The sequence below is a fragment of the Phacochoerus africanus genome, chromosome 1, assembly GCF_016906955.1.
Source record: "Phacochoerus africanus isolate WHEZ1 chromosome 1, ROS_Pafr_v1, whole genome shotgun sequence".
NCBI classification, from domain to species: Eukaryota; Metazoa; Chordata; class Mammalia; order Artiodactyla; family Suidae; genus Phacochoerus; species Phacochoerus africanus.
The window spans coordinates 91,203,638-91,222,383 of NC_062544.1; the positions used below are offsets into that span (position 1 = coordinate 91,203,638).

Sequence of the window (18,746 nt, forward strand, 5' to 3'; positions counted from 1 at the left end):
CATGTATACATTACAATTACATTTTCCCCCCACCCTTTCTTCTGTTGCAACATGAGTATCTAGACAAAGTTCTCAATGCTATTCAGCAGGATCTCCTTGTAAATCTAAGTTGTGTCTGATAAGCCCAAGCTCCCGATCCCTCCCCCTCCCTCCCCCTCCCCCTCCCATCAGGCAGCCACAAGTCTCTTCTCCAAGTCCATGATTTTCTTTTATCTTTTTTTTTTTTTTGTCTTTTTGCTATTTCTTTGGGCCGCTTCTGCTGCATATGGAGGTTCCCAGGCTAGGGGTCTAATTGGAGCTGTAGCCACCGGCCTACGCCACAGCCACAGCAACTTGGGATCTGAGCCGCGTCTGCAACCTACACCACAGCTCACGGCAACGCCGGATCGTAAACCCACTGAGCAAGGCCAGGGACCGAACTCGCAACCTCATGGTTCCTAGTCGGATTCGTTAACCACTGCGCCACGATGGGAACTCCCATGAATTTCTTTTCTGAGGAGATGTTCATTTGTGCTGGATATTAGATTCCAGTTATGAGTGATATCATATGGTATTTGTCTTTGTCTTTCTGGCTCATTTCACTCAGGATGAGATTCTCTAGTTCCATCCATGTTGCTGCAAATGGCATTATGTCATTCTTTTTTATGGCTGAGTAGTATTCCATTGTGTATATATCCCACATCTTCCGAATCCAATCATCTGTCGATGGACATTTGGGTTGTTTCCATGTCCTGGCTATTGTGAATAGTGCTGCAGTGAACATGCGGGTGCACGTGCCTCTTTTAAGTAGAGTTTTGTCCAGATAGATGCCCAAGAGTGGGATTGTGGGGTCATATGGAAGTTCTATGTATAGATTTCTAAGGTATCTCCAAACTGTTCTCCATAGTGGCTGTACCAGTTTACATTCCCACCAGCAGTGCAGGAGGGTTCCCTTTTCTCCACAGCCCCTCCAGCCTTTGTTATTTGTGGACTTATTGATGATGGCCATTCTGACTGGTGTGAGGTGGTATCTCATGGTAGTTTTGATTTGCATTTCTCTTATAATCAGCGATGTTGAGCATTTTTTCGTGTGTTTGTTGGCCATCTAGTTTTTTTTTTTTTTTAAAGAGGTATCTCACCATCTTTTCCTCTTTGAAATTGCAACATTGTAATTGTGCCTATTTTATTTTTTAATTTTTATTTTTTTGCTTTTTAGGGCCACACTTGTGGCATATGGAGGTTCCCAGGCTAGGGATCCAATTGGAGCTACAGCTTCTGGCCTATGTCACAGCCACAGTAGTGCAGGATCTGAGCCATGTCTGCGACCTACACCATAGCTCACAGCAACGGCAGATCCTTAACCCATTGAGCTAGGCTAAGAATCAAACCCGCAGCCTCATGGTTCCTAGTCAGATTTGTTTCCACTGTGCCACAATGGAAACTCCAAATTGTGCCTATTTATTAAAAAAAGTGAGTTTTGAAATATCAACTAAGTGTGGGGTTGAGTTCTAGGCCTGAGACTAGCTGTATTCGGATGTCACTAAACCTCTTAAAGTCTCATTTCCTTATCTAAGAAATGGTCATTATAATGTCTGCCATAACTAACTAGCAGGGTTGAGAATCAAGTAAATGTGTATGAATTTGTTTGAAGACCATGAAACCAGTGTAAGGTGGCAACAGTATTAACGCAATAAACTCTTAATCCTGTGCAACAGGTTTTCGAAATAGCTTGTTATAGATGTCCTTTTTTTTTTTTTTTTTGCTGAGGCCACCTCTTAGTATGATAAGTTAATTGCTGTTTAAGTTAGGTTGCTCTGAGGCTTTCTGTCACAAGGCAAGTAGCAAATAGAAAGTGCTGGTATCAGTAGATTTTACTGGTGTTGGAGGGTATTTTCATGTTGGAGTTTCCATTGATTGATACACCACCTTTGAGCTTTCTTTACCATTTCACAATTTAAGAGTTTTTTCTGTATTGTGTGTATTAGGTTTGTCCAATGAGTAAATCTCCATACGTGGATCCTCATAAATCGGGGCATGAAATCTGGGAAGAATTTTCGATGAGCTTCACCCCAGCAGTGAAAGAAGTGGTGGAATTTGCAAAGCGCATTCCTGGGTTCAGAGATCTCTCGCAGCATGACCAGGTCAACCTTTTAAAGGCTGGGACTTTTGAGGTAGGTTTTATTTATTTTGAATATTGATGTAGGACATGTAGTATTTTCATTTTCTTCTAAGTATTTATGGTTTAGAGGCCGAAACTACCAACAAAAGAATGACCATCCCAGGATCTTGGGAAAAGGCAAGGTAAATCCAGACTTAGTTAGGACTTGAAGTACAAATGCGCTGTATTCACAGCATATGAACTCCAAGTTCTAGAATTGCTTTCAAGTGTGGACTTGGCAGGTTCTTCACAGTGTTAGACATCTACTGAAAGCCTCACCTAGCGTTCACTATGTGAACACGAAGAGTAGGCAGAATGTGGGTTTTGTCTTTTAAGGGGATGGTAGAATATTTGGGGGACCTATTAGACATCTCTTAGGTACCACCTTGAATAGTGTTGGCCTCACCTCACTTCAGACTCCTTGGCTACTTTTTCTTCTTCACCTTCTGCTGTGATGCATTCTGTCTGGGCTTGGGGCAGCCCCTATTGCCAACTTCAGTAGGACAGAGACAGTGCCTCTCACCTGTCTGCCCCAGGGCTTCCCTGCTGCTGAGGAGGTGGGAGAAATCTCAGGACTTGTTCTGAAATGCAGAGTGGTGGGTGGAAAGTGGGTGTTGGGTGGGCCCAGTCTTTGATCACTGGGGGAAGGGAGCCAGCGGATATGTCTTCACTTCCCCTGGATGGTCCCACAGGATTGAGCTCCCTGGTATTCTTGAGGTCAGGTGGTGTCCACCTTAGTAATACATCCTCTGAGATGGACTCTCTTTCCTTCCCACCTCATTTCCTTTTTCTAACTCCTCTTTTCACATGCGCCAGTGCATATCTGACATAACTTTTTGCTTTCAGCTCTATTTTCTGGGGCCCCTGTACTGCAACAGAGAGATGATGTTTTCGTAAAAAAAACAGCTGTGGTGTAATTCCAAAGCAACACATACAGGTTAAGATTTTTAGTTTAAAGGAAAACGTTAGACATGAGATTTAAAGGTAGAAGGGATGTCAGATCAAGTTCAGTTCAGCCGTTTCTGAGGTTAGGTGACTACAGCCCAGACAGGTGAAGAGACTTTTCTTTGATTACCAATAAATTTGTAACAGTCAGGACTAGAATGCAGATCTCATACTCCAGGACTTGTGTTCTTTTCATCTGTGATTTGTCTTGGGATTTTTACGTTAGAGTTAGTACCATCTTCTTAGAAGGCTCACTGTCTTTTGGGTTGTCTTGTGTAAAATAAGCCTTTTTTTGGGAAGCATTGCAAAGGGAAAATGTCCAGTGTTCCTCTGGTTAAAAGAGAAATGGGTGACACGGATGTCACCATTTACTGTAGTGGAGGGAGTGCTGTAGTTAAGCAGTTGCTGACTGGTCTGGCTTGGATTTCAATTATAACTGGACATCTAGAACACCTACCATAATCATTTTTTCTGTGTACAGTCACTTTGCGTTATGGTTTATGAGATAGACTGGTTAGAGTTGATCTGCTGCATTTGGTGTTTGAATGTTTCCAAGTGTTGTTGCAGTGAAATACTCTTTTTTTACTTAGGGCTTTGAGGCTCTGTGATGTACTTGGGGGCCTAAAGAGTTGCTTTTGGCCAAGGCCCAGTTTCATGTTTCTTGGCATTATTGCCTGCTTTAATTTTAAATTTGCATTTTAGAATCTTTATTAATAGTTTCAGAGTATATCATAGGACTTGAGTATTTTGCCACTGGTGGCTGGAATTTTTTTTTTTTTTGGTCTTTTTGCCTTTTCTAGGGCTGTTTCCCGTGGCATATGGAGGTTCCCAGGCTAGGGACCTAATCGGAGCCGCAAATGCTGGCCTACATCACAGCTCACAGCAACGCTGGATCCTTACCCCGATGAGCAAGGCCAGGGATCGAACCGGCAACCTCATGGTTCCTAGTCGGATTCATTAAGCACTGCACCACGACGGGAACTCCTGGCAGCTGGAATTTTTGATGCTCTTCCTGGAATATTTATTGCTTTGGGGAATTTACCTTAGGCAAGTGGTTCTGGGTGAAAGTAAATTCTGTTTTTCTTCTTCAACTCTTTTTTTATGCTTAGGATGTCTCTTAATGGACTTGACTACTGAGTTATTTTTTAGTATTACTGTTGATCTTCTCCAAATACATTTAAGTCTTTTTCTTTTTCCAGGTTTTAATGGTACGATTTGCATCATTATTTGATGCAAAGGAACGTACTGTCACCTTTTTAAGTGGAAAGAAGTATAGTGTGGATGATTTACACTCAATGGGAGCAGGGGATCTGCTAAACTCTATGTTTGAATTTAGTGAGAAGCTAAATGCCCTGCAACTTAGTGATGAAGAGATGAGTTTGTTTACAGCAGTTGTCCTGGTATCTGCAGGTAAGCAAGCTGGTTCAACACTGTGGTACACATGGAATATAATGTGACTAGCTGGGGAAGGTGGCAGTTGACCAGGTTTCGGCAAACTGTGTAAAGGAGAGGCCTTAAGGAAGATGCTGAAATATGAATCTCTTGTTTTTGATAATTAATTTTTAAAAAATCTTGACAGTAAAAGTCAAAAGTGCTGTATAGTGATAAAAGGATGTGCCTTATATTTACTACTCTTTGTTTTTAGCTTTTGTTCATAATTTTTAAGAGTCTAAATCATTGTTTTATGGGCTTATTTTTTGAAATGTTTTTTATCTCCAGGTAGGTGATTCTAATATGAATCTAAATTTTAATTAAAGTATTATATGGGTTACTTAAACAAGTTAAAAGTATCAAGATGTATTACTGTATTTTGTTAGAAAAATCAGTGAATTATGAATTGTGGGTTTTCACTTAAAGCTACTGAATTTTCTGTGACTGGGAGTAATTTTATCTTTTGGTGTGTTGGTTTCCTCATCCTGTGAAAGGAAGGAATGTACCATGGGAGCCTAGCCTGGGGTTGGCACAGAATAAATAACTCTGTCACTGGATGAGTGACCAAGATTGTTGAAGCCTAACATTTACTCTTTGTTTATATGAGTCATTGGTGATATTTACCAATTTCCTGCTGCCTTTCATTATATTGCAGTTATTTCTTTTTCTTTTTTTTTAAGGGCCACACCCACAGCATATGGAGATTCCCAGGCTAGGTGTCGAATCAGAGCTGTACCTGCTGGCCTACATACACCACAGCCACAGCAATGCTGGATCCGATCTGCGTCTGTGACCTACACCACAGCTCGTGGCAACGCCGGATCCTTAACCCACTGAGCGAGGTCAGGGGTCGAACCTGCATCCTCATGGATGCTAGTCGGATTTGTTAACTGCTGAGCCAAGACGGGAACTCCTGCAGTTATTTCTGACCAAAGTATTTCAATTCAGACAATAGCTGTTAAGGTAGGAATTACTCCCAATAGCGAATTGGAAATTGAGACAGTGACTGTTTTGGGGACATGTAAGTGCCAGTCATTTTTGGGTATTGCTAACTTTATTTTAAAACATTTGTTGAGGAGTTCCTGTCGTGGCTCAGTGGAATCTGACTAGGAACCATGAAGTTTCGATCCCTGACGTCGCTCAGTGGGTTAAGGATCCGGTGTTGCCATTATCTGTGGTGTAGGTTGCAGACGTGGCTTGGATCTGGTGTTGCAGTGGCTCTGGCGTAGACAGCAGTACAGCTCAGATTAGACCCCTAGCCTGGGAATCTCCACATGCTGCAGGTGCAGCCCTCAAAAAAAGACAAAAGACAATAAATAAATAAATAAATAAAACATTTGTTGAGAATTATACAGTTTGTGGGTTTGTTTGTTGGTTTTTGATTTTTTAGGGCCGCACCTGTGGCATATGGAGGTTCCCATCCCAGGCTAGGGGTCAAGTCGGAGCTATTGCTGCTGGCCTAAACCAAAGCCACAGCAACACAGGATCTGAGCTGTGTCTGTGACCTACACTACAGCTCACAGCAACGCCGGATCCTTAACCCACTGATCGAAGCCAGGGATCAAACCTGCAACCTTATGGTTCCTAGTTGGAATCATTTCCGCTGTGCCACGATGGGAACTCTATACAGTATTTTTATATGAGTTACTCCAAGTTTCCTGTTTGCTTCCTATTGTATAAAAGACATTGTGCTGAGCGCTGTGAGAGTTGTTAAGTATAAGTTATGGCCCCTGGTTATGTGGCTGAACTAGAAATCAGTACGTCTTAAATCAGTAATCCTTAAGGAGAGTAAGTTCTTTGTATATCTTTATGGGCTTGTATGTCAGTGGTATAAAAGACCTACAGAATTTGCAGGCGTCATTTAGCTACCTTTCCTGGGTAGCTCTACCTGGGTAGCTAAAAATGTACTTATAGGAAAGTATGGATGGCCTGTCAGTGAGGGAAGCCTATTTTCTTAGTAACCTTGTAGTGCTTTCTTGTACTTACCTACCATTTTGCAGTCTCTCCCTCTCTCTCTTTCTCTCTTTTTTTTTGGCCACACCCATGGCATGCAGAAGTTCCTAGGCCAGGGATTGAACCTGCGCCACAGCAGTGATTCAAGCCACTGCAGTGATAACACTGGATACTTAACCCACTGCATTACAAGGGAACTTCCATTTTGCAGAGTATCTTGATGAGTAATTAGTAATGGTTTGAGTTGGCATCAGATTACCAAATCTATGTTTGGGAAACTAAAGGTAATCCATACTTGTTAACTTCTTTGTCTGTTGAATGTACCTTAAGTGCTAGGTGCTTAGGGTGAGACAGAACAAGCATTAAGACACAAGCTTGCTCTCTTTTATGTTCTGTTTGAAGAGACAGAACTAATACACAAAGCTTTGTGTTACTAAACCATGTGCTTCTGCCTGAGGTAAGTAGGAGTTATAGGAAGGAAGATGAAATCATCTTGAGAAGGCTTTGTGGGAGAATGAGAAGTGGAGCTGGAATGTGAAGGATGAATTATTAGGTCTTCCCAGTGAAAGGTGATGGGATAGCATGGGAGAATGAGGGCATAAGATAGGGCAGGGGAAGGGGTGGGTGGCCAAAGCTTGGCGTGTTCCCTAAAGGAGAGGGAGAGAGAGAAGGGTGGAAGTTAGGGGAGCACCAGGTTTTAGAGTGACAGCTATCAGAACTAAACAGGTTTTGACTGAAGTAAGGGGCAGTAGGAAGTCAGGCATGAACAAAGAGATGCTTTAAGAGTAGTTCTGGGAGTTTCTGTTGTGGCTCAGTGGGTTAAGGATCTGATGTTGCCACAGGGTGGCATAGGTCACAGCTGAAGCTCACATTCAACCGCTGGCTGGGAACTTCCATATGCCATGGGTGCAGCCAAAAAAAAAAAAAAAGAGAGAAAGTAGTTCTGCATCTTTCTTCTGGGTGGACTAGACAGTTGAGTCATCAAAGCTGGAGCCAGGTTGAGAGGCTGTCGAAGAAACTTAAGGTTTGTGGCAGTGGTGTGAGCGCTCCTGAAGTAGGTAGTGGCAGAGGAGGTGGGGAAGGAGGGACTACATCCCAGAGGTACGTAGGGGAAGAAATGAAGGCAGAGAGATGAAGGAAAGGGGAGCTTTTTGCCAGGAACCATGCTACTTCATTTATATTTTCCACCAGGAGTATGATTTTTATGTTGTTTTAAATTTAAATTTTGATTAAAAAATTTTTAATTGTTCTGATCATGAGAATAAAATGAATACATTAGAAAATTTAAGATGAGAATAAAGATGCTATCACTACCAAAAAAGATCACTAGTAACATTAGGGGTTTCTGTATCCATTCAAATATACATCCATTTGTCCATTTGCCTACTTATTGAGAGATGGTATATAAAGAAATGTTTGACGTACTAAATGGAAAAGATTGCTATAAAAGAACATAAGGCAGGAGTTCCTGTCTTGGCGCAGTGGTAACGAATCCTACTAGGATTCCATGTTGCTGTGGCTCTGGCATAGGCTGGTGGCTACAGCTCCAATTCGACCCCTAGCCTGGGAACCTCCATATGCTGAGGGTGCAGCCCTAAAAAGACAAAAAAAAGAAAAGGCATTCTTATTTTTGTTATGTTTATATATGAAGATAATACAAACAACACAAAAGTACATGAACAGTTCCATGCAGTTTACTTTATTTTTAGCTTTTTTTTTTTGTCTTTTTGCCATTTCTTGGGCCGCTCCCGTGGCATATGGAGGTTCCCAGGCTAGGGGTCTAGTCGGAGCTGTAGCCGCCAGTCTACACCAAAGCCACAGCAACGCGGGATCCAAGCCGCGTCTGCGACCCACACCACAGCTCATGGCAACGCCAGATCGTTAACCCACTGAGCAAGGCCAGGGACCGAACCTGCAACCTCATGGTTCCTAGTCGGATTCGTTAACCACTGCGCAACGACGGGAACTCCTATTTTTAGCTTTTTTAAGGCCACACCCACGGCATATGAAGTTCCCAGACTGGGAGTCAAATTGGAGCTACAGTTGCCGGGCTACACTACAGCCACAGCAACGCCAGATCTGAGCTGTGGCTGTGACCTCCACCACAGCTCATGGCAATGCTGCATCCTCAACCCACTGAGCAAGGCCAGGGATCAAACCTATGTCCTCATGGTTACTAGTCAGATTTGTTACTGCTGAGCCACGATGGGAACTCTCTTCCCGCATTTTAAATTAGTATCTTGTTTTACTTTATGATAGTATTCCTGTTTTTATCACTTAAAAAGAATTATTTTAAAATCAGTATCTGGGTTGGAATAGAAGAGTATAAAATGGCAAGTCTCTCCTGTTCCTAGCCTGTTCTTCAGATGACCAGATTTCTAACCATCTTTCTTTTTAATTTTTTGGTGGTTGCCCAGCCAACTCTAAATATTATGTTCATTTTTTATTTTGTCACTTTTCCCTCTCAGTTTTTGTGTTTTATTTTTTAAGTTACTTTATTATTTATAAATTTAATACCCTCACATTCTTTGAAGATTCACTTTTACTTTTTTATTTTTTCTGGCCACCTCGTGCTGCGCCTTGATGTGGGATCTCAGTTCCCAGACCAAAGATTGAACCTGGGCTGCAATGGTGAAAGCACAGAGTCCTAACCACTAGACCACCAGGGAACTCCATGATCTTTCACTTTTACCATAACCTGTCAAATGGTTTAGGTAGCATATTCTTACTATCCAGGGAGACAGTATTCTCCTTTCTCCATATAATGGCTTCTTTTGCTCTGCTATTTCTTCTGCCTTATCAAGAATTAAAACATTTATTTTCTGTCCTATAGTTGTGACTATTTTACATGCTTTATCAGTTGATTCTGAAGGTTAAAAGTAGGAGTTCCCTTCATGGCTCAATGGAAATGAATCTTACTAGTAACTGTGAGGACACAGGTTCGATCCCTGGCCTTTCTCAGTGGGTTAAGGATCCAGCATTACTGTGAGCTGTGGTGTAGAGTGGCAGCTGCAGCTCCAATTCGACCCCTACCCTGGGAACTTCCATGTACAAAAGACCAAAAAAAAAGTAGGATTTCCCACTGTGGCGCAGTTGGTTAAAAATCTCACTGCAGTGGCTCAGGTTGCTGCAGAGGTACAAATTCAGTCCCTGGCCTGATGAGTGGGTTAAAGCATCCAGCACTGCTGCAGCTGCAGCTCGGGTTGCAGCTGCACCTGGAATTCAGTCCCTGGCCTGAGAACTTCCATATGCCAGATGTGTGGCTTTAAAAAAAAAAAGACTGAAATGTAAAACATAAGCATGTACAGTGTTTTGATTGCATAATAGTGTTCATGGTATGATTGCAAATGAGAAGCCAGTGTTGATCTCTCTCCAACTCTGTGCTTCCTGAAGGGAATGTTTGAAGTGTCAGATAACAAATGGATTATTTATTTATATTCTCTATTAATTGCTTAGAATTAAGCAGCATTCTAGTTTGCTCTATATTCAAAATTGCTTTCATTTTTCTTGGAATCTACACTTGCTTTCTGGTTTTGTTTTGGTTGTTGTGAGAAGAAATGCTAGTTAATGATCTTGTTTTATAATTTTGTTCTCACAGTAGACCTTTGATGTGAACTGGGACATGTTTCCTCAGTTACACAGGCAAGGAATTTGAGGGACAAGGTCACATTTTTAATAATTGGCATTTGATCTCCTACTAGTCTAGCTTCAAAAGCCTTCCCATTCTACTGCTTGTTAACAGAATAGCTTTAGCTGCTAAGGGAGAGAGAAATCTCAAATGTGGTACCATGGAGAGAAGAGGAATGATACCTGGAAGGTAAATCCTTTTTCAGGTCATGTGAAACGAAAGCAGTCACTTCCAGTTGAGGATCAGAAAATAGCATTTAGGTGTGAGGCCAAGGCTTAGATAGATGTGGATTTTAGTTGTTCTCATAGAGGGTTTCACTTATAGGAAGTGAACATGTGTAGGAAGGACAGGTGGTACAAACTTGGGAGAGGAACGAAGAACCATATAGTTAAGGAAATAGGAGATAGCTTTAGCATGAATTAAATTATGCAAGAAATAGCACAGCACTTAGTGCGTCATTTGGAAGATGAATTTCCATTTCAATCTGTGCATTCTAGTGTTGCGTTTCCTAGGGAATTGTTGTTTATGATTGTTAGATGTGTAATTAGGATCTTTGGCCTTGAAATCATGAAACCATGGCTTTCAAAATTGAGGTTTTAGAAAAGCTTAATGTGATTTACATTTTTAGGTATAAGCGTCTCATTTTCCTATGGGAATTAAATAGAGAAGCATATGTCATCCAAATACAGGATATTCACTGGGGGACCAATCACATATAATACTAATTAAAATATCCTTTCTCACTTACTGTTTCTTTCTTTGCCACCTAGATTATTTTATTTGTGGAGATTACTGTCATTCTTTCCCAGTTGGTATTGTAAATTTCTGATGATACAATGTAAACCAGTTATTTTTTTCCTGTCAAAATATGAGCTTTCTGAAGGAAGGAATTTTGGTTGGTTAGGCTAATTCCCTAGCACTGGTCATAGTAACCATACATATTCAGTAGGTGTTTGGGTGAATGGATTAATAAGTTTGCAAGGATGCTCAAGGAAACAGTTACTTCAATATTAAAGGCAAGGGAGGGTCTTGGGAGCACTGTCGAAAGCTTGTAGTAGTTTTGCACAGATTACCCTTAGATTTTATGGCCAAAGTCAAGTGTCAAGAGAAGAGAGATCTTTTGTCCAGCTCACAATTTTGTCTGAAAAATTATGATCCCCTCTCTGCAAACCGGTAGTCAACATTCAGTTTGTTTCTTTTTCCATAAGAATTAGTACATAATTGGAGTTCCCGTCGTGGCGCAGTGGTTAACGAATCCGACTAGGAACCATGAAGTTGTGGGTTCGATCCCTGGCCTTGCTCAGTGGGTTAACGATCTGGCGTTGCCATGAGCTGTGGTGTGGGTCGCAGACGCGGCTTGGATCCCGCGTTGCTGTGGCTCTGGTGTAGACTGGCGGCTACAGCTCCGACTAGACCCCTAGCCTGGGAACCTCCATATGCCGCGGGAGCGGCCCAAGAAATAGCAAAAAAAGAGTACATAATTGCAGTAATAATCCAAATTTTAAAATGTCAGATAAACATATTTTCATCATTTTTTCCTGCATTTAGAGTTAATTACCCACCTTTACTATTACATTTTAGTCCTTGTTCTGAGTGTTTATATTGCAAGTGGCCTTTTTTCAGGTACCAGTTAGAATAGAAGGCCTAATTTCCTTGTTAGAAAAAAAAAAAACAAAAGTAAGCGGCCAGAGAATTTTTTTTCTTTGGAGAAGTCTTTTTCTTATTAATTAAAATTCCCTATACTTGGAGCCATTGACTATTTCTTGTGCACTACTGTCTCCTGTTGTCAAGGGAAGAAATAGCCCTTCCTGATGAAAAAAGTTACTAGGCAAACAACAAAGGTTTGGCTTATTTTAAGATACTTTTCTTGGGAGGTCCCATGGTGGCTCAGTTGGTAGCGAACCCGAATAGTATCCATGAGGACCGAGGTTTGATACCTGGCCTTGATCAGTGGGTCAGGGATCTGGTATGATGTAGGTTGCAGGTCTGGCTTGGATCCTGAATTGCTGTGGCTGTGGCATAGGTGCCTACCTGCAGCTGCAGCTTCAATTTAACCCCTAGCCTGGGAACTTCTCTGTGCCACAGATGTAGCCCTAAAAAGCAAACAAAACAAAACAAAACAAAAAAAAACCCTTTTCTTTATTACTAAGTCACTAATTTATTAATGTTTTTGTATGATGAATTTCATAAGTATGATATGCTAAATGAAAGTGAATGCAAGTTAATATAACTAGGTAATAAAGTTGCATACTGTATTAGTTATCTGTTACTGCATGGCAAATTACCCTAAAACTCTGTGGCATAAACACGCATACATTTGGAGTTCCCGTTGTGGCTCAGTGGAAGCAAACTCGACTAGGATCCATGAGGATGCGGGTTTGATCCCTGGCCTTGGTCAGTGGGTTAAGGATCTGGAGCTGGTGCTGCCATGAACTGCGGTGTAAGTTGCAGATGTGGCTTGGATCTGGCATTGCTTTGGCTATGGTGTAAGCTGGCAGCTGCAGCTCCAATTCGACCCCTAGCCCGTATGCTGCAAGTGCAGGCCCCCACCCCAGCCCCGCAAAAGGCATATATTTGTTATCTCTCAGCTTCTGTGGGTTAGGATATGGGTATGGCTTAGATGTGTGCCTCTGGCTCAGGGTTTCTAAGGAGGCTATGGTCAAGCCGTGGGCAGGTTGTAGTCTCATGTGAAGGCTCTGCTAGGGCAAGACCCACCTCCAGGCTTGTTCATGTAGTTGTTTGTGGGATTCTTTTCCTTGCAAATCGTTAGACTGCGCACTTCAGTTTCTGACTGGCTGTTGGCTAGAGACCACCCTCAATTCTTAGCATATGCACCATTTCACAGGGCATATAACATGGCATCTGGGTTTCCTCAGAGCAAGTGACAGAGAGAATACCTAAGATAGAACCTGCGGTTGTTTCTATAATATTTTCTCCAGTAGTAGTGAGTAAGTCTGGCCCATTCAAGGGGAGAGGGACACACACATAGATGCCAGGATGAGGGGTCATTCATCGGAGTCTGTTTTAGAGGCTGCCTGCCCCAAGTGGTAATACGCAAATGTGGATTTATTCCATATGAGTTGAAAATAATATTTCTCATCCACATCATTTATTTTGTTTTGCCAATTATAAGAAGTGAAATTAGATGGCATCTAATTTTAAAAATCATAACTTCTAGATCTTTGTGAACAAAAATTCCTAAATACTATAAAGAATTTTGATTTATCAAGTATACTGTGAGATACGGTTTTATGATTAATTGCTACAAAAATTTACAATTGGGATTTAAAAAATTTTGTCAGTTATCTTTTGCTTTGTTCCAACGTACAAAACCTTTGTTTTGAATTCATTAATGAGACTGATGAGAAAGAATTCTATTTATATTTTATGTTAATAATGTGTCTTCTCTGCCATCTCCTGACTCTCCCTCAGATCGATCTGGAATAGAAAACGTCAACTCTGTGGAGGCTTTGCAGGAAACGCTCATCCGTGCACTAAGGACCTTAATAATGAAAAACCATCCAAATGAGGCCTCTATTTTTACAAAACTTCTTCTAAAGTTGCCAGATCTTCGATCTTTAAACAACATGCACTCTGAGGAGCTCTTGGCCTTTAAAGTTCACCCCTAAGGCCTTTGTTTGTTGAAACATGAACTGGTTCATGCTGACTGTACCCGTTGTGCTAAAATGCTTATTTATATGTGTATGCCGTACGTGGAATAGGAGAGATCTTTGAGACAACATGAGACTGCAAGCTGTCTCTGTATCTTGAGTAGCTATTTGGATTGAGATTTCTTCGGCCATGATTAGACATTGACTGTAGTTCCCCAATAGACCAGTCAGCTGTGTTGCACTTAAACTGGAGAAGTTACACTGAATTATAGTCACACTGAATGTTAGACTTTTTCATCTGCCAAAACCAAAAACCATTTTGATCTCCCTGTGGTATAAATATAATGCACAATTACAAGTAGATGAGGACTTAAAAGTTAATCCTTTGTGGTGGAAGTTCTCTTATAAGATGGAAACTTGATTTCACCACAGACTGTCTGATTTGGTGATTGGAGACTTCGCAAGTTAGGAGTTCTCCTTGTCTGTGTTTCACTCTGCCACCGTGAACGCGCATGGTCCCGGGCAGGTTCACTGATTGCGGACAGTGAGAGTTGATCGTGTTCCCAAGGCCTCACCTCACAGAGATAATAAAAAATGTCTGTAAGGCATATTTACCTCTTGGGAGATAGGCACTATGTAAATAAGGTAAAGTTTTTGTTATTATAATTATTCATAGTAGTGTTTTTTTCTTTCTATGTGTTTCTGAGAAGTCATTTCACAGTCCACACCAATCTATTATTCAGGGTTCCTCCATACGTGTGGGGTATCCTTCTGGCACCCACATATTCAAAGTTTATGGGTACATCAAATACATAGTATGTGTACATAATCTGTATGTGAATATAGTTATACATAAATATATTTCTTCACAATATTTTAAACTGTGAAGAACTTTATCATACAGTAAACTTAAAACAAGAGGTGTCAGAAGACCCAAACTAGGTGCATTTTACCTGTTGATAACATTACCATTGCTTTAAATGTTTAGGCAATAGGGAATTGAATTTATGCTCTATTTTTTGTTTATTTAAGCAACACTTAATGTAAGAAGCGCAATAGGCAGTTGAATCCAAATTTCAAAAAATACGTATTTTAATCTTTGGTAAAAAATTTTGGTTCAGGTACTAGTTGTTTAAAATTTCAAATTCTTTGTGCTAAAAAAGGTTGCATTGCTGCCCCTTACACACATGCTGCAGCTTGATGATAAATGTTTTGATTCTTTCTGGAGAACCAATCAATGTTTAAAAAAATGGTTTATATGTTGATGTGTGCCTGGGAGTGTATGAGTGTGGGTGTGCAAGTGTGTTCTGAATCCACTTATTTTTTTTCCTAAATAACACTACAGGGATTTTGTCAAATTAAATTTAATCTATAATTTGAAAACTCATTTAGTGTATGACCTACAGGCTTACAAATGGTATAGTCAGAGACATTTCATCCACATATCTGATATTGGGCTTTATTAAATAGATAAGATCAGCCTCTGTTTATGGCTGTCGGAGAAAATCGACAAAAAGTTGAGAATTTTATGTATGTTTTTCTGGTGCCCTGGTAGATAGCAATTAAATGGATTTTTTGGTAAAGATTGCCTTCTATATAATTTTTGGATTATATACAGTTGCAAAAATGAAAGATCCCACTTTATTCAGCCTGTTACTTTAATGACATGTGAGCAGAATGCCTTATTTTGTAACCTTGTTTAACTTGTTGCTACTGGGACTTGAATTTCTGTGGCACTAGTTAAGTAAGTTAGAAAAGAGTTAAAACCCTCTCATTATTAAAGAGGAAAGGTGATGGCGATGTCTGTAATACAATGTAAACCATAATTGTGATTTACCTTAAATAGGTATGACTCTTATGGGATATACATTATAGTTTTTGTGAATTCTTTACATGATAAGCATTATCTTTTTATATTTTTTTTTTTCCTAAGATGCATAGTTTTCTTCTATGGGGAATAGAAACGGCTTTTTGAAGTAATACTGAAAACCTCAAAGATCATGTTGTTTCTTAATTTTTGCCTTTGCATAAGCCTCTTTATAACATATATCTTTAAAACAATTACTAAGTCTTTAGGAATGTGTAACCAGAACTATGTTAGTATTGCTTATAAAACTTTAGTTAGGTTCAATATATACATGTATACATCTATATATAGGTATAGGGATTTGCATTTTGTCTTGTAAAATTTTATTTGAACAAATTCTTCCTGTAGGTAATGGGAAACAATAGTTCATATGCCACTCATAGCATTTCTATATTTGAAGATAGCCCAAGATTAAAACTTCTAATTCTAAAATTAAACCAGCAGCCTATTACAAGCACATTCTTCGATTGAGTCATTGGTTATAAACCTACTAAATGTGGAGAAGACAACCAGTTTAGGGAACTTCTGAGTTGGTGGGACACTGTTGATTAATTGATAATGTACTGTATGAATTAAGTGATGCTTTAACTCTGATTTTACATTTTAAAGTTAAAATATGGGCATTATGTCAGCAAACTTAAGGGCATTATGTCAGCAAGCTAAAACATTTTTTTCCTGTGCTTTTAATGTGTCTCTTTACATGATCTGAGAAGAGGATTCAAGCTTTTAGAGAAGTAGCTGAGGGAAAGGGGAAACATCCTCTTGGGATGAAGCTTTTCCTTATGGCGATGGTTTAATTACAGACTCAGACATTAGAAGGAAATTTCATTGGATTAATTGTATAGCTTTCGTAATTACACTTCAAGAAATTACCATTGTAACTTGATAAGATATGGTTTATTTTATGTAAACATCATTGCAGAGCCAGGTGTAGAAGCTCAGCTAGGTTTATTACTGTGCACGAGAGTAAGTACCTATCTCAAGTATCCTTTTTCCTTTCCAATATAAAGTTTGCTGAATGTACAAGAAAAGTTTATCACTTAGGATATAGAATTTTTTTAGGGGTTGGGGGGAGGGGCCCTGTCAGGAAATTACCTTTAAACACAGATTGTCTTGATTTGATCCGAAACATAAAACTTGAAGCTATTCTTGAACATGATAAAATAAAATGGCTATTGTTTTAAAAAGAAATGATAGAAATATATTGTTGACATGATATGAATTACATTTATTTTCTACAAACTGTTCATTGATGACATGGATAATATCTTCATGTTTCTGAAAAGTAATCTGTACATGGGGGGAGGGGATAATAAATATTATTTCTAACCAGGTGTGGTTTTGGGTGTCTTCCTATCCTGACTTTTTTGTGCGACTGTCTATAATTTTACTGCTTTTTCTCCGAGCATAGCAGGATCTCTCATGTAGACCTCTGGTTCCGCATAGGGGAGATATGTACACAGGGCTTTTTTCTTTTTTTACCTTTTATTTATTTTTCTACCGTACAGCATGGTGACCCAGTTACACATACATGTATACATTCTTTTTTCTCACATTACATGTTCCATCATAAGTGACTAGACAGAGTTCCCAGTGCTACACAGCAGGATCTCAGTTGCTAATCCATTCCAAAGGCAATAGTCTGCATCTGTTAACCCCAAGCTCCCAGTCCCTCCCACTCCCTCCCCTGCTCCCTTGGCAACCACAAGTCTATTCTTCAAGTCCATGATTTTCTTTTCTGTGGAAAGTTTCCTTTGTTTCGGATTCCAGATATAAGTGATATGGTATTTGTCTTTTTTTTTTTTTCTGACTTACTTCACTCAGTATGAGAGTCTCTAGTTCCATCCATGTTGCTGCAAATGGCATTATTTTGTTCTTTTTTATGGCTGAGTGATATTCCATTGTGTATATATCACATTTTACTAATCCAATCGTCTGTAAGCAGACATTTGGGTTGATTCCATGTCTTGGCTATTGTGAATAGTGCTGCAATGAACATGCGTGTGCATGTATCTTTTTCAAGGGAAGTTTTGTCCAGATAGATGCCCAAGAGTGGGATTGCTGGGTCATATGGTAGTTCTATGTATAATTTTCTAAGGTTATCTCCAAACTGTTCTCCATAGTAGTTGTACCAGTTTACATTCCCACCAACAGTGCAGGAAGGTTCCCTTTTCTCCACACCCCCTCCAGCACTTGTTATTTGTGGACTTATTGATGATGGCCATTCTGACTGGTGTGAGGTGGTATCTCGTGGTAGTTTTGATTTGCATTTCTCTAATAATCAGGGATGTTGGCATTTTTTCATGTGCTTGTTGGCCATCTATGTATATTCCTTGGAGAAATGTCTATTCAGGTCTTTTGCCCGTTTTTCAATTGGGTTGTTGGCTTTTTTGCTGTCGAGTTGTATAAGTTGCTTGTTTATTTTGGAGATTAGGCCCTTATCAGTTGCATCATTTGAAACTATCTTTTCCCATTCTGTAAGCTGTCTTTTGTTTTCTTTTTGGTTTCTTTTGCTATGCAAAAGCTTGTCAGTTTGATTAGGTCCCATTGGTTTATTTTTGCTTTTATTTCTGTTGTTTTGGGAGACTGACCTGAGAAAACATTTTTAAGGTTGATATCAGAGAATGTGGTCATTTCAGTAGATGCAGAAAAAGCATTTGACAAAATCCAACATCCATTCATGATAAAAACTCTTACTGGAGTTCCCATCGTGGCTCAGTGGTTAACGAATCCGATTAGGAACCATGAGGTTGCGGGTTCAATCCCTGGCCTTGCTCAGTGGGTAAGGATCTGGTGTTGCCATGAGCTGTGGTATAGATCTCAGACTAGGCTCGGATCTGGCGTTGCTGTGGCTCTGGCGTAGGCCAGTGGCTACAGCTGCGATTAGACCCCTAGCCTGGGAACTTCCATATGCCGTGGGTGTGGTCCTGGAAAAAGACAAAAAGACAAACAAACACCTCTTACCAAAGTGGATATAGAGGGAACATTCCTTAACATAATCAAAGCCATTTATGACAGACTCACAGCAAATATAATACACTCAATGGAGAAAAGCTTAAAGCCTTCCCACTAAAATCTGGAATAAGACAAGGATGCCCACTCTCACCACTGTTATTCCACATAGTATTGGAAGTCCTAGCTACAGCAATCGGACAAACAAAAGCAATAAAAGGC

The 18,746-nt window shown here is 40.1% G+C and overlaps 1 protein-coding gene across 3 annotated transcripts in view; it reads left to right on the forward strand.

Annotated features, from left to right (window-relative positions):
- Positions 1-16,904, forward strand: part of NR1D2 (nuclear receptor subfamily 1 group D member 2) — a 34,826-nt gene extending 17,922 nt beyond the window's left edge. For 2 of the 3 annotated variants that reach the window (XM_047769159.1, XM_047769163.1), the window contains exons 6-8: positions 1,965-2,150; positions 4,282-4,492; positions 13,527-16,904. In XM_047769159.1, coding sequence (XP_047625115.1) covers positions 1,965-2,150; positions 4,282-4,492; positions 13,527-13,723 — 594 coding nt within the window. In that variant the 3' untranslated portion in view covers positions 13,724-16,904. The remainder of the gene's footprint in view (positions 1-1,964; positions 2,151-4,281; positions 4,493-13,526) is intronic. The other variant, XM_047769164.1, reaches the window with a different exon arrangement.
- The last annotated feature ends 1,842 nt before the right edge of the window (positions 16,905-18,746 follow it).